Below are 15,624 nucleotides of genomic sequence, written 5' to 3' on the forward strand. Positions count from 1 at the left end.
TTGATGAGAAGCGCCCGCGAGCGACGGACAAAAAAAATGCTGCTAGGAGTCGAATGCTGTCGCACCCGTTCCAACAGAGAGCGGTGCAGTGTAACACGGGCAGAAGAGAAACGAATCCAACGCAGAAAAAAGGCAACACGAAGAGAGTTTGTTAGCTGAAATGCAGGAGAACATGGGTAGTAACGATATGCGGAGGTTTTGCGCAACTTTCAATGGCGCGTGGCATAAGACTGCGCCAGTGCCCGCCATGTGCAATGACCGAGAGGGGAATTTGCCGACAGACAAGACTTTGGTAGCAGCCAGGTGGAAGGAGCACTTCGGCGACGGTCAAGCTGTAGAACCACCAACGCTAGACGAGGTAAGAAAGCTCTAAACGAACTGAAAAACAGTAAAACTGCTGGGAAGGACGAGATCACCATATCATCCACAAAATATGGGAGGATGAAGAACTGCCTGCCGGCTGGTTGGATGGTCTCATATGCCCAATCTATAAGAAAGGGCATGTTTAGCCTGCGGATGATCCTTGATCATTTCCGGAAGTACAACTTTCAGGCTCACCATTTGATCATTGATTTCAAAGTAGCGTACGATTCAGTGAAAAGAAGTAAGCTGTGGCAGATAATGTCCGGCTTTCATGGTTTTCCGGCTAAACTGATTAGACTGATACGTGCAACGCTAGATGGTTCGAGATCAAGTATTCGGATTGCAGACGAAGTGTCAACCTTTGTGGCCTTTGACGGACTGAAGCAAGATGATACACTTTCGAAATTATTGTTCACGGTGCACGGTCGCATATGCTCCTGGGATTTGCGGACGACATCGACCTCATTGGAATCTATCGCAGAGCAGTAGTGGAGGCTTTTGTCCCACTGAGGAGGGATACGGCGAGTATAGGCTTAACCATTAACTCTACCATGACAAAGTACATGGTGGTAGGTAAAGGTAGATGACTATTTAGTGCTAATGCAGAGATAGTGCTTGATGGGGATGGATTTAAAGTTGTTGAATATTTTCATGGGCAGCAGGGACTATGTCCAAGGGCTTGACGATCCCTCCCCAGGCCATCTGCGAGTTAAGTATGGTTCCTGCCTTGGATGTGGTGGGGTTTGAAAGTGGGCTCTGTTAAACTTCTCTTCGATCGTGTGCCGTTTAAAGCGCACAAGCCCAATTCCTGGTGTTAGGTGGGACGCTAAACAGCCCTGACACGACGGCCCTCCGACGAGACAGGAGGTTTGCGCAGGCCCAATAAGCCGCCTTTTAAAACAACCATTACGAACGACATAGAAGATAATACGACTCGATACAATCGGCAACGATCTAGGCGACGAATAAAGGATCACGATTGGAAGCTTGAAACATGGAACTGAAAGTCGCTAGGCGCAGGTTGCGACAGGATAATCTAAGATGAATTACATCCCCGCAACTTCTTCGTCGTAGCGCTGCAGGAAATCTGCTGGACAGGACAGAAAGTGTGGAAAAGTGGGCACTGATCGGCTAACTTCTACCAAAGCTGTGGCACCACCAACGAGCTGGGAACCGAAATCATACTGCTGAGCAAGATGGGTGGCAGCCAATCAACCCAAGGATGTGCAAGCTGAGAATAAGGCCGATTCTTCAATTATCAACGTGCACTTCCCACACGTCAAAATCGTCATCGGCGACATGAACACTCAGGTAGGAAGGAAGAAAAAGTATAGACCGATCATCGGACCAGATAATCTGCATACCGCACCGAACGACAACGGCCAACGATTCATAAACTTTGCAGTTTCTCGCAGAATAGTAGTCAGAAGCACTTTCTTTCCCGGCAAGAATATCCACAAGGCCACATGGAAATCACCTAATCAAGAAACGGAAAACCAAATCAACCATGTTTTAATCGACTGTAAATTCTTCTCCGACATCACGAACGTCCGCACGCACTTACCGCAGTGCGAATATTGAATCCGACCGGATTCGGAGTCGTCCGCCGCGGCTAAACATTGGGCGGCTGCAACACGGTAGACTAGCCTAAGACTACGAGCAGCAGCTGGAAGTGGCACTCCTAACGGAAGAGCGCAGTGTCTCTTGAAGATGGCTGGAGAGATATTCGATCCGCCATTGGTAGCACCGCAACCCGGATCAGAGAAACGACTGGTATGACGGCGAATGTGAGCAGTTAGTAGAGGAGAAGAATGCACCATGGGCGAGATTGCTGCACGAGTGCGAACGAGGCACGATACAAACGGACGCGGAACAGTCAAAACTCATGGATGGAAGGTGTCGTGTATCCCATTTATAAAAAAGGGAGATAAGCTTGATTGTAGCAACTACCGCGCAATCACATTGCTGAACGCCGCCCACAATGTACACTCCCAAATTTTATGCCGTCGACTAGCACCAATTGCAAGAGAGCTCGTGGGGCCGTACCAGGCGGGTTTTATGGGCGAGCCACGGACCAGGTGTTCGCCATTTGCCAAGTACTGCAGAAATGCCGCAAATACAACGTGCCAATACATCATCTATTCATCAACTTCAAAGCCGCATAGGATACAATCGATCGGGACCAGCTATGGCAGCTAATGCACAAACACGGATTTCCGGATAAACTGACACGGTTGATCAAAGCGACGATGGATCAGGTGGTGTGCGTAGTTCGATTTGCAGGGGCAGCCTCGAGTCCCTTTGAAATGCGCAGAGGGTTATGGCAAGGTGATGGTTTTTCGTGTCTGCTATTCATCATCGCTTTGGAAGGGGTAATACGAAGAGCAAGGATTAACACGAGTGGTACAATTTTCAATAAGTCCGTCCAGTTCACACCGCGAAAATTGGAAGGCTGCTGTGGGCCGGGCACGCAGCCAGAATGTCGGACAGTAACCCGGTGAAAATGGTTCTCGACAACGATCCGACGGGCACAAGAAGGCGAGGTGCGCAGCGGGCAAGCTGGATCGATCAGGTGGAAGATTCCAAATGAAACTTGGCCTGCTTTTCAACTTATTGTTCTATTACCATTTCCACAGTTATAAACTGATTGCTTTCTATGCCCGCCAATGCTGGAGTATGTATCCTGCGCAGCAAGTACAATAGATACACTATGCCAATGGAGTCAAGAATGTTTCCCACCCGAAAACATCCTGGACCGGACGAGGTTTCCCAATTTTCTTTCTTTCTATACATCAGAAAAAAATGTCTTATAATGTACAATCACTGGTAACTCTACTGACATCGAATTTATTGTTCCAATTTTATTATCATGAGTACACATACATAGTATTTTTAATGAAGATTCATAGTTTAGTAATACCTGTTTAAACCAGAATGTGTTTATGACCAATAAAACTTAAATAAAAGAAAATATTTCTACAGTACACAACACATTTATTACCACACTAAATTGAGTCTTAAGTTTTTTGAGTGACGCATTATAAACTAATTAGAGCTCTCAGTCTATGTTAAATAACACGGCAGAAATTTACAAGCAAAAAACAATAATGTCAACAAAAATTCCATAAAGCTCACCTAAAATCTAGCTGTTGTAATACTTACTGTTCGCTCTAACATGCTTTACACATTCTAAAATGACTTGTTCGTTATAGTTTGGCGTTTGTTCGGTATAAAATTGTAAAATGCTTTCAAGAAATCGTTGTTTCCCTACAATGGCTAGTGTATGTTTGGAATGATTGGTATCTGAGCTGGGTTTTCATCTTTTCATCTTTTTGGCTAATAGTCTTTATTATTACCTCCCCTCCTGTTGGTCATGAGGGGAGGCAAGAGCAAATAACGTCGGTTCATTTCTGTCGTTCAGTATTTTTCCACGTGGTGCGCAGCATCTCCGTTAACCTGTTGCTTCTTGTCACTGCTGAAGTCCTCTTCACCGTTCGCCATCGCCTTCGGTGGGATATAGTAGAACCAAGCACCAAAGAAGAACAGAATAGAACAAGCCTTTCCTATCAGTGCAAGTAGTAACATGTACCTAGGAAAGTAAAATGAATGTTAGGCAAAATGTTAGGAATTATAACCAATAATTAACTCACTTGCTCATGAAAGCATTATCGTACACCAGGCAAGCCCCATGGTCATCGCACGATTCCTGCCACAAGATGCATGTTTCGTCAATTAGTCGCCCGAATATCATCGGCGCTGGAATGGTACCCAATATTCGCACTTTTATCCATTGAATTCCCAATGCAAAAGAACGTTGGTCATCGTGAACGCAGCGCAGCGTGGCTGAGAGGGCCGGCATCGTTGCCAGGAAAGTGAAGAACATCACCAGGAAGCACAGCACCACGAAAATCCACAGGTGGTTGCATTCCGATTCGCACATGGTGTTCACCGCTTCGTGATTTCGGTACGGTTCATTGGAGCCGAATGTGGCGTTGATACACGTACAATCTTTATACACTTTGGCGTTCTCCAGGTTCGTCTCTTCGGAACATCCCGCATAGCAAGGGGAATAGTACATGACTCCGTCGGCACCGCATATGGGTTCGTAGTTCATTTTGCTACAGGTGCACTTGCTGTTGCATGCGTTAACGAGTGTTCTCGGTAGAGAAACCAATTCCGTTGAGCGGGCATTCGGTGTGAGAAGATTGTCCCGCGGAAAATACGAAGCGGTCACACCGGCAAAGGTGAGATTCGGGCAAGAAAGGAAGAAGCAGACGGTGAAGAGGGCAGCAAACACGGTGGCAAACAGGCAAAACCGAATGATTCCCGAGCAGGACAGATTCAGTTTTTTGACAAGGTATCCGCCAAGAAAGGTTCCTCCTCCACCGGCGGGGACCGTTATGATACCTGAAAAATAAAATTGAGTAAGAATTCATTAGAAGATATTTTCTGTAGATACAATAATTTTCTAAAAATAATACAGAATTCTTTATCGATACAATCGACTTTCACTACAATCCATATAATAAGATACAATCTTAATTATCAAATTGAACTAATTGGCGTTCGAGCTTGTTCGAAAATGTTCATCATCAAGAATCAAAGCATTGATTAGGTACTATGTTGTTCTCTATGGTATGTTCTGAAAAGTGATAAACGATCATGCGTCCCCATTACTGAATCGTTCATTACACTTTGCACAGCTTTATCTGCAAAACTGATAGGTGGGGTCGAGTCGTAGGAGACGAGACTTGGATTCATCATACCTGATTTTGATTGTATTACAGAAATGAGTGCTTTAATGTCCATTATTTTTCTTCTTCTTCTTCTTCTTATTGACATTGCATCTCCACGCTGCGACAGAGCCGCCTCGCAGCTTAGTGTTCATTATGCACTTCCACAGTTATTAACTGCGAGGTTTCTAAGCCAGGTTACCATTTTTGCATTCGTATATCATGAGGCTAGCACGATGATACTTTTATGCCCAGAGAAGTCGAGACAATTGCCAATCCGAAAATTGCCTAGACCGGCACCGGGAATCGAACCCAGCCACCCTCAGCATGGTCTTGCTTTGTAGCCGCGCGTCTTATCGCACGGCTAAGGAGGGCCCTAATGTCCATTATAGTACTCAAAAATGTTGCATAAAATTCATAAAATAACACTCATTAGGCTGGTATAATGGAAAACCATCAATGTAACATCAGTTACATGAGTACATTTGGCTAAATTAGCCCATAGGTTGTGGAACTGTGTAATGCAGCTTGATTACAAGAAAATATATCGTTTTCTGCAATCATTTGATTTGTTGACAAAACCGATGATGAGAAGTAGATCAGACTAGACCATTTTGATCCAGATTTATCGGGTGTTCTACGGAAGACTGAAACACTTAAGGCTAAATATGCATAAGGCTGATCTGAAAAGGCTAAAACATAAAGAACTAATAAAAAAATAAAAAATAAGATTGAGGAATAAAAAAAAGAATAAAGTAGAAAAAAGGAAGATAGAAATAGCTGGAAGAAAGAATGGAGAAGAAAGACGGACGAAGGAGGAAAAATGAAGAAGGAATATGGAAGAAGAAGGATGAAAACAGGGAAGAAGGAAAAGGGAAGGAGAAATAAGGAAGAAGGAAAAAGTTAGAAGTAGGCAGAAATTAGAAAGAAAGAAGAATGGTACAAAAAGGAAGAAAGAAAAACGGACGAAAAAAGTTGAAGGAAAGAATAAGTAAGCTAGAAAAAGGAAGGAGGAACAGGGAAGAAAGAAAGAAGTAAGATGGAAGAAGGAAGAAAAGAAGTTGGAAAAAGTAATTAGGAAGAAAAAACAAAAAGACAGAATCACCGTCTTCGACCAGAGGTCGCACAGAGATAACGGACATGACATTCACACAACACCCAGTGGAGAACTTTTCGCTTTACGAAAAGTTGTCTTCTTACCGGGGCGCAGTGGTGTAGCCACGGAGGTGGATTTGGACATAACCACCCCCCCCCCCCTAGAGACAAAATTTCCAGAAGATTTTTTTTTCGAAAATAAAATGTTCCGAAAACCCCCCCCTCCCCGGAAGCAATTTTCTGGCTACGCCACTGCCGGGGCGGAAATCGAAACGAAATCGGAAGAAAGAAGGAAGAAGTAACAAAGAAAAATGAAGACGGTAGTTGGAAGATGGAAGAAGGAAAAAGAAAAAAGAAAGTACGAACAAGGAAGAAGGAAAAAAGAAGAAAGAAAAAGGATGAAGGAAGAAAAAACAGGAAGAAAGAGGGAAGAAGAAAGACCTATGAAGGAACATGGAACAAATAAAAAGGAAGAAGGAAAAAGAAAGAGAGAAGAAGTTAGAAGGATGAAGGAATGAAGAAAGAAGAAGGTGGAAAGAAGGAAAAAGGAGTAAGAAGAAAGAAATAAGATGTAAGAGAAAGAAGAAGAAGATAGAAGGAAGAAAGAAGAAGGAAGAAGGTAAAATAAAGAAGAGCGGCAATGAACTTAATCTGTAGATTAAAAAACACATAAATAAAGCTTAAAAAGGGGGAAGGAAGATGAGAGAAGGTACAAAGAAGCAATAGAAGAAACAAGGAAGAAGAAAGATTAATTAAAAACAAGAAAGAAAGAGAAATAAAAAATGAAGAGGGAAGAAGAATGAACAAAGAAAGAAGAAGGAAAAAAGAAGAAGATAGGTAAGAAGAAGACGAAAGAAGCGAGATGGAAGAAAGAAGAAAGAAAAAGGAAGTAGGAATAAAGAAGAAAAAAGAAAAAAGAATAAATAAGGGTAAACAAAGAAGGAAGATGGAAGATGGGAAAAAAAGAAAAGAAAGCTAGAAGTGGCATGAAGAGTTCGGTTTATTTCCCTTTGTGCCTCCATTTACGTCAAATGTTATTTTTTTCCATTCAAATCTGTTTCTTACGGATTTTCAGCCTTTCGAGCCTTTTGTTATTTCAGCCTTATGTATGATTTTTAATTTTTGACCCTTCCTTGTTCAGCCTTATGTGGATCTCCCGATTAATCATATAGAGACCATTTTTTTCATTCTCGCAAAAAATAGTATGTACAACTCGTTGCAAAACTTGATTTTTCCAGCACTTGTAGTATTTGACATCATCCTTTTGCAAATTGTTGTCAAATTATGATTATACTACTTGCCTGATATGAACCTGCTAGATGAAATTCAATAGTGATAAACTTTTCACAATCTTCTGTCGAATATTGAACTATTGCACTATCGAAATCAGTAACCGATAGTAACATAATTATAATAGGGTCAAGCTATAAAAATACTTTCAATGAAATCTGTACCTCAAGAAAGGAGAAAAATTAAATACTCATATTTATTTATTTATACTTTCTACTCACCCATCAGCAACGCCGACCACACGGCGGTCACACTAAATTGGTTCTCGATTAGCTTCGGCAGAAACACCGCAAAGCCCGATATGACCAGCCCCTCCGAAGCGCCGGCCAGGTTCAGAAAGAAGAACGTTGGATTCTTGAGTAGCGCCGCCAGCGCTTTGGGGATTTCCTTGATTTTGGTAAATGGCTGCTTCTGCTTGTCGGTGTCACCCCGGTGCGCTTCGGAAACTTTTTCCAACTTTTCCGACCCGGGCAGGGCACGGGGGTAGGCCAGTATCGGTATCGCTAGCACCAAACAGAAGGCAGCCATAAAAACGAATCCTATCCACCAGGCACCGACCCATACCTTGCTGTGCGGCGTCAGTCCCAGCCTGGAAAAAAAAAAGAACGAGCAAGAACGAACAGTTAATAAATGGAATAGTTGAACAGGTGTGCAAGCATTGTGTATGTAGACGGGATGAATCCTTGTAAATGGCAATTTAAGGGTTGTGGATACAGAATCACTGCGTCACTAGTAGCAACGACCCCAACTACCTTCGAGGACAAAAGCTGTTTTGATGGAATTCCTAGCGAGTTGTTTGTTTGTTTCGTTGAGCTCAGTCTGGATTGAACATTGCGAGGATTCCACAGCTTTTTTATTTCGTAGTGGCGTAAAAACTGTATAATCATACTTCTGGTGGTATTTGCTTGCAACCGAAATCCGTCCGAACGACAATTGACCAATTCACACCGCGGATTCTCTGGAGGTTGATGCTGACCTACCGTATTGAGCACACCACACAGGCCAAACGAGTGCGCCCCACAATGAAGCCCATTCATCGAAATCCACTTTCCCATACAGGATTACAAACGGATTACTGATTTGAAAATGTTCGCTTTTGCTTTGGCATCGTAAAAAAAACTGCGCCTTTACACTGTTCGGCCAGAAGTTGAATAGAGGATCATCATGCGTCATAAATAGTGGACTATAAAATAAGTGTAAAAGGATAGTAAACGATACATACGAGTGCCTACACCTCACTGAAAACACAAGAACGGACCACGATACAGAGCCATGTTGAGAATAAATCAATTTGCTAAAAATATTCTTATTTTGCTTCATAATGGCAAAGAAAATTGAACAGCTACCCAAGTATGAGTGATATTATGCAATGTGCTTTCTCCAAGACCATGACGTCCCATGACACGCTCATAGCCCGTATTGTTGGAGCCAATCTTTGTTTTGAGAGCACCCATGTGGATCTTGATGTCAGTACACTTTGAAAATTCTGCTTGTCCTGTAACTCGGCAGTAGACTGGCCCAGATTAGTATGGGGAGAAAAAAATGTTATCGAATTCCACGGGGCACCCGCCAGAATTGTGTCTTTGGGTGAGAAAATCAATCTCTGAAAATTTCAGCTCAATCGCTTGTTGCATAAGCTGGCGCATTTGAATTGAAGTTTGTATGGGGATTTCAGCCAAAATGTATAGAAAAATACACCTCCGTCACTCATTCGATCTGGAAATTGGTTCGGATTGCTCGATTGACCTCAGAATTGCAAAAACGGCAGTTGGTATGCTACAGAACAATTTCACAGAACATTGCATGATGATTAAATGAACTTTTATATAGTTTTCGGCAGATTTATTAGGAGCTGATTTGTGTATTTTTGGATTTTTTGATCGAATCGCATCAGCCAAAACCTATATAAAAGTTCATTTAATCATCATACAATGTTCTGTGAAATTGTTCTGTAGCATACCAACTGCCGTTTTTGCCATTCTGAGGTCAATCGAGCAATCAGAACCAATTTTCAGATCGAATGAGTGACGGAGGTGTATTTTCCTATACATTTTGGCTGAAATCCCCATACAAACTTCAAATCAAATGCGCCAGCTTATGGAACAAGCGATTGAGCTGAAATTTACAGAGATTGATTTTCTCACCCAAAGACACAATCCTGGGGGGTGCCCCGTGGAATTACACAACTTTTTGTTTCCTGGGCCAGTCTACTCGGCAGCATCGCTCGGCGCATAAGATTGGATTATTGTGGGCGCTGCTTATGCCTATGGGCGCTAAACAGGAAACGAATCAATGCCGGGAGCGTTGTTCCCTCGAATACCGGAATATACAGAGGTTGGACAAAAACGTTGAGATAGGCAAAAATCAGTCAAAATTCTAATCAGCAGAGCTTTGCATTAAACAATCCGATTTTGATTTAAAAAAAAACCGTATCATCGGACGCAGAAACTCTTCTAGTTTTCTGTCCTTAATGTAGATCTCGAATAGGTCCACGGGTATCGAAGATGTTCTGGTATGTTAAAAGATGGTCATGAACATAAAATCAAGAAATTGCAAAATGATTATAATTCATGATTCCAGGAATATTATTCATGGTACTGTGCAAAACCATCAGTCGACAAAATGCATAACCAATTATACATACTTCGAACACTTCGTTCACAAGAAGCACGAACGACTGAGAATTAGCACGCCGGACTCTCACCCAGTGGACTCGAGTTCGAGCCCTGTGTTGAACTTTTTTTTAATTTTACAGTCCCAACAACAAAATCGTAGCGCATTGGATACGTTACTTGAAAATAAATCAATAAATCATGAGTTATATTCATGGTGTATTTTCGCAACATGAAAACACGATGGATTCACGAAATCATGAATCATTTTCTCATTTCGTGGAACGGATTTATACCCGTGTGGAAGCTATATCTAAGATGGTAGCCCCATCCCGGTGAAAAGCATGACACGAATTGGAACATGGAATGTTTTAGCGTTAGCTCAGCTAGGTAAGGGGTCGTACACTTATTACGTAAGCAATTTTTCTGGATTTTTCGACCCCCCTCCCCCCATGTAAAATTCCCGAGCAACACAAGTCAGACAAAAATGATTGCAGCAACTTGATTGTGACTAATTCAGGGAACATATGAGTTGCAGTAACCTATATGGAACATGTGTGCTACTAGGGTTGTTTTCATACAAATGATTTTTTATTTATATGGAACGTGTAGTTTTCCGGCTATAGCAGTCTTGTAACGCAGAAAAACAAATTTACTTCTGCATCCGACGGTTTCGGTATTTTTTTACCTTTTTCAAGGATTGGTAAAATAAAGGTAAAATAAATTACCAAAACCGTCGGATGCAGAAGTAAACTTGTTTTTGCTGCGTTACAAGACAGCTACAGCCGGAAAACTACACGTTCCGTTATATACCCACAGTCGTCAAGCATTAATTTATTTATATGGAGCGTAAGTAATTGATAGACCCCCTCTCCCCCCATAAGTGCTTACGTAATATGTGTACGGCCCCTAAGCTGGCACAATTCGCCAGTGTGGATTGGCGCATCGAGCTCGGAATCCTGAGACTGGGGCTGAGTGAGGACTGTTGGCCAAACTTTGGAGAACAAAAACTACTGTCGGGACAGGTATTGTTACTTAGGCAATAGGCAAAATTCAGTCAAAGTTCTAATCAGTAGGGTAAAACGACCTATTATGGAGGGGTTAAGCACCGTGTCAAAACAAAAATGATTTCAAAAATTCTTTAAAAATTACCTGTTAGTCTTTTTTCACATTGCAGTAGTCGAATAGGTTGCTCGTTAACTATAGTTTTGTAAATATTACGTCAATTGTGCTTAACTTATGTTGTTTTATTTTTATCACAATAAAAACAAACTACCGCAATAATAGGACGCAGTTGCCTATCGTTGCGACATTTTTCAAGGTCAGTCCTATTGTTGCGGTATTGCATGTAATTCTTATGGAAATCGATACCACAACAATAGGACCTTGCACTTTCTACAATAATAGGCTCAAAAGATTCAAATTTTTAATGAAAATGTTGATTTTTCATTATTTTGAACGGAATTTTGTCAAACAAAAGTCGTTCTAGTCGTTAATTCGATGAGTTTTAGCGTATCCACATTTGTTTTTAATCCTATTATATCCAGAATGGACTATTTTAACACTACCGCAATATTAGGACATACCACAACGATAGGACGTTTTACCCTACTTGCCGCAAAACTTTCCTTAAAACAATCCAATATTGATAAAACTGGGGTCATCGCTTAGCTTAGCTTAGCTTAGCTTAGCTTAGCTTAGCTTAGACTGACTGTACATATCAATGGTTGCTACTCCGTGATTGATCAGAACTGGTGCAAATTGCACTTCGATCCAAGTGAATAGTGATTGGGATTTACCATCTATTCTCGAAGTGCACGTTTCAGCAGCTCCCAAATGTTAATCAATAGCGGCGCCGGCCAAGTCCTTACAGTCAGCTGGGAAAGGAAGGGAATGTTAGTGTGTGGTTATTGTTGCTACTAGAGACCGAGAATACCTCTGCATCTCCACAATAACCACGAATAGGAAGTTCATTAGTTGGGAGGGGTAATCAGAAACATAGATCGGGATTCACCATGGAAAGCGATGTGACCTATGCAACTTTTATTTTACTAGTTAGTACGGATGTTTTTGTATATAACAGTAATGGCATTTCCGCATCTGATCTTTTTGAATAAGTGTTTAATTGTTCATCCATTGCGAGGATAAACAATAAATCGCTCAAAGTGAGCGATTGTTTATTTGTATTTCGACTAAAGCGCAGATGCTTTCATTATTTATTTAATGCGATTAATAAATGTGCGTTACGTTAGAGGAATATATGGTCAGGGTTCTGTCAAATAGCACCAAGTGGCTTTTTGACTGACTTTGCAAAAGAAAAAAGAAAATCATTTCATACAAATTTATAGTACATTTGTTGTAGGATATCGTCGGCTATTAAGTTGAGGGATATCCGATGCGATTTGTGATCAATAACTCAATCAAATAGCCTGGTGCTATTTGACAGAGCCTCGACCAGACAAACTGCACAAACACTGCTTGATATTGTATGGTACGAATGTCAAAACGCATGATCCCCGATCGTCATGGGTTCTCATTGGCAAACTAAAAGTAAATTACGTCTTGTCAAACAGTTATCTACCTTTACTGAGTAGAAAATTTCGTTCGGGGCTATATGATCAACACCATACGAAATGTAAATTTTCAGTGTATATGGAATACTTGCATACACGAGGGTCTCTTCTTATGCATTTGTATTATATAAATTTCTTGATCTATATTCCACAATGTTTATAACTCTTTAAATACCACCTGTTTTATACTAAATTTTTATGTGGATCCTTCCATGTTGTTAACTGAATGATTTATTAATCTATTTACTGACCAGAAACAACAGAAAACAAACCACATAAAAAACGACACGGTTGGACTTTATGAAAAAAAAGAATATAATACCAACATTTATAATAGATACAAAACACGAAAGGGGCAAAACAAATATTGAGCACAACACTTTATCTAAACGTTGATTATCATAACAATATGAAGGAAAATGTATGAGTGGCATCCACATATATGAGAAAACAATTTTAGAGCTAGGGGGAATGACGGCCCCGGCAGGCTCCGCTCCACCACTGGCAGGGGGGTTTTTTATGACTGACTAGGCTCAAATTTGGCCTAAACATTCTTTGCATATCAAAGAATATTTTGGCCAAGTTTCATAAAATTTGGTCGACAAAAACCCCCTGCCAACAACAGAACAAAACCTGCCAAAGCTGTCCTTCCCCCTATATAGTTAGAATAAAAAGCTTTAAATGCAGAATATCGGATTGGTCTCACCAAATTGCTGGAACTGTAAATAAGTACGGAAAAGCGGGAATTGAGCAGCCACTTTTTACCGAAACTATGACATCACCAACCACCTGGAGGCCTATTGCACATTCCGACCAGACCACATTCACTAACACGAGATTACGTCGTCAATTATCCCATCGGACGTGCGAGCTCCTATCTTTTTATCTCCTCTTAATCCAAAGGTATCCATTTTTCTTCTGTCAGTGGCCATTGGATACAAAACCTTCTCACAAACTTTTAGCTGAAAAGCAAATTTTCGAAAAACGTCACAAAATACAAAACACTCTATTGATGAAACTGGGGTCATCGAGCGCAGAAACTCTTCTAGTTATTTCTATTTATTTTACATTGGTTCACGCATATCGGAGATTTTCCGCATTGGTCGACCAATTAGTTTTAGTTTCTGGGGAAGCAAAAACATGATTAAAATAAACGTCACATTAAATGACAAGCAAAAAAAAATGCCTTTTTATGTCCATGAGTATGCATTTGTTTCCGTGCGGTAAATAGCATTTTAAAAGTTCAACAGAGCCCACTATCAAACCCCACCACATTCTAGGCAGACCTCATTCAACCCTTAAGGCTCAGGAGAAATTGGGCGATGAAAAGAGCTTTCTGAATGATTTACCACCGGCGGTTTGTCGTCTGTCTCTTTCCGTCCTTCGAATAATTGTGATTGTGGTAGTGCAACACCGAGACATTCCACAAACACTCATACAAAAAAATCCGAATTAATGTAGTGGTTTGATGCCAATCTTTGTTCCCCCTTAAATGGCGGCCAATTGTCATCGACAAACCCGTGAAAGCGTTAGTATTGGAACTTGTGAGTTATGACCAGAGCTATATTGGACGCTTCTGTCTAGATGTCGTCTCATTATTTCGTAGCCCTGCGGAGGGCAATACTCCGGCGTAAATAGCTTACATTTGGAGACATCCACATGGAGTGTCATAACCGCGCTGGCTATTAATCAGGATCGGTTTGTTCGGTCTCGCGGCGAACCACCCCAAAACATTAATAGGGAGCCATCGATTATGTGCTCATAATTGAGGTAGATGCGTCGAGAGCGTTGAAACCCGTACTTCGCTTATTGGCATTACATCCCCCGCTGGAACATTGCCGCCTCGCAGGTTACACGGGTAAAAATCCGTTCCCAGAAATGAGAAAATAATTCATGATTCCATGAATCCTTCGTGTTTTTATGCTATGAAAATACACCATGAATATAAATCATGATTTCATGATTTATTTTCGCGTAACGCAACCAATGCGTTACAATTTGGTTGTTAAGATCGACAAAATAAAAAAAAAGTTTAACAGGGGATTTGAACTCGAGTACACTGAGCGAGAGTCCGGCGTGCTACCTCTTCGCCGTTCTTACTTCTTGGGAATAGAGTTTTCGTAGTATAACCGGTTATGCATACTGTCGACTGATGAGGATTGCCTAGTACCATGAATAATGTTCCTGAAATCATGAATTATAATCATGGTTTCATGAACTGACCTGATTCATGATTTCATGATTTATTATTCATGCCTGTGGGTATGCATTTGTTTCCGTGTAGTGTTCATTAAGCACTTTCATAGTTATTAGCTAAATAGTTTCTAAGCCAAGTTACCATTTTTGCATTCGTATATCATGAGGCTAACACGATGATACTTTTATGCCCAGGGAAAGCAAGAAAATTCCCAAAATTTCCTAGACCGTACCGGGAATCGAACCCAGCCACCTTCAGCATGGTCTTGCTTTGTAGCCGCGCATCTTACCGCACGGGTAAGGAAGGCCCCAAACCGCGTTGCTGTCTGTTTATGGCAGCTGTTTGCTGTTTTTGATTCCACTGTTTCCACTGAAGTCTAATGATAGAGGAGCCGAATGGGTGACGAGATCCACCGAGGTCCAGATCAAAAATGAGAAACCAATTGTTGGTTTTAAGCAGGGAGGTGCTGGTGAGTGCGTTTAGTGAATAGTAATTGGACATCAGCCTTGACATTACGCGAATGAATCTTCGACTTAAGTCCCCACCTCTGTACCACGCTAATCCAGAAACTTTAGGAATTATGGAAAATAGCGATCGTCCAAGTTCGTTGTGTCCAATTCCTTTGCCAGCTTTGAAGAATACTCTGACGGGCTAAAGTTCCCTCTTCGCATTGCCATAAATTGAGCAGTGAGATTGGACCCAAACGGAATTGGAATCTTGAATGATCTTTCGATCAAAACACGCATCTACTCTCTTATGTT

At 41.4% G+C, this 15,624-nt stretch overlaps 1 protein-coding gene across 1 annotated transcript in view; it reads right to left on the reverse strand.

Annotated features, from left to right (window-relative positions):
* Positions 1 to 3,178: 3,178 nt before the first annotated feature.
* The window catches only part of LOC134212902 (solute carrier organic anion transporter family member 4A1), a 312,371-nt gene continuing 299,925 nt past the window's right edge, over positions 3,179 to 15,624 (reverse strand). The window contains exons 6-8 of the mRNA XM_062691220.1: positions 7,703 to 8,070; positions 4,014 to 4,770; positions 3,179 to 3,952 (exon numbers count right to left, since the gene is read on the reverse strand). Coding sequence (XP_062547204.1) covers positions 3,781 to 3,952; positions 4,014 to 4,770; positions 7,703 to 8,070 — 1,297 coding nt within the window. The 3' untranslated portion in view covers positions 3,179 to 3,780. The remainder of the gene's footprint in view (positions 3,953 to 4,013; positions 4,771 to 7,702; positions 8,071 to 15,624) is intronic.

Source organism: Armigeres subalbatus, chromosome 2 (genome assembly GCF_024139115.2).
Source record: "Armigeres subalbatus isolate Guangzhou_Male chromosome 2, GZ_Asu_2, whole genome shotgun sequence".
Classification (NCBI taxonomy): domain Eukaryota; kingdom Metazoa; phylum Arthropoda; class Insecta; order Diptera; family Culicidae; genus Armigeres; species Armigeres subalbatus.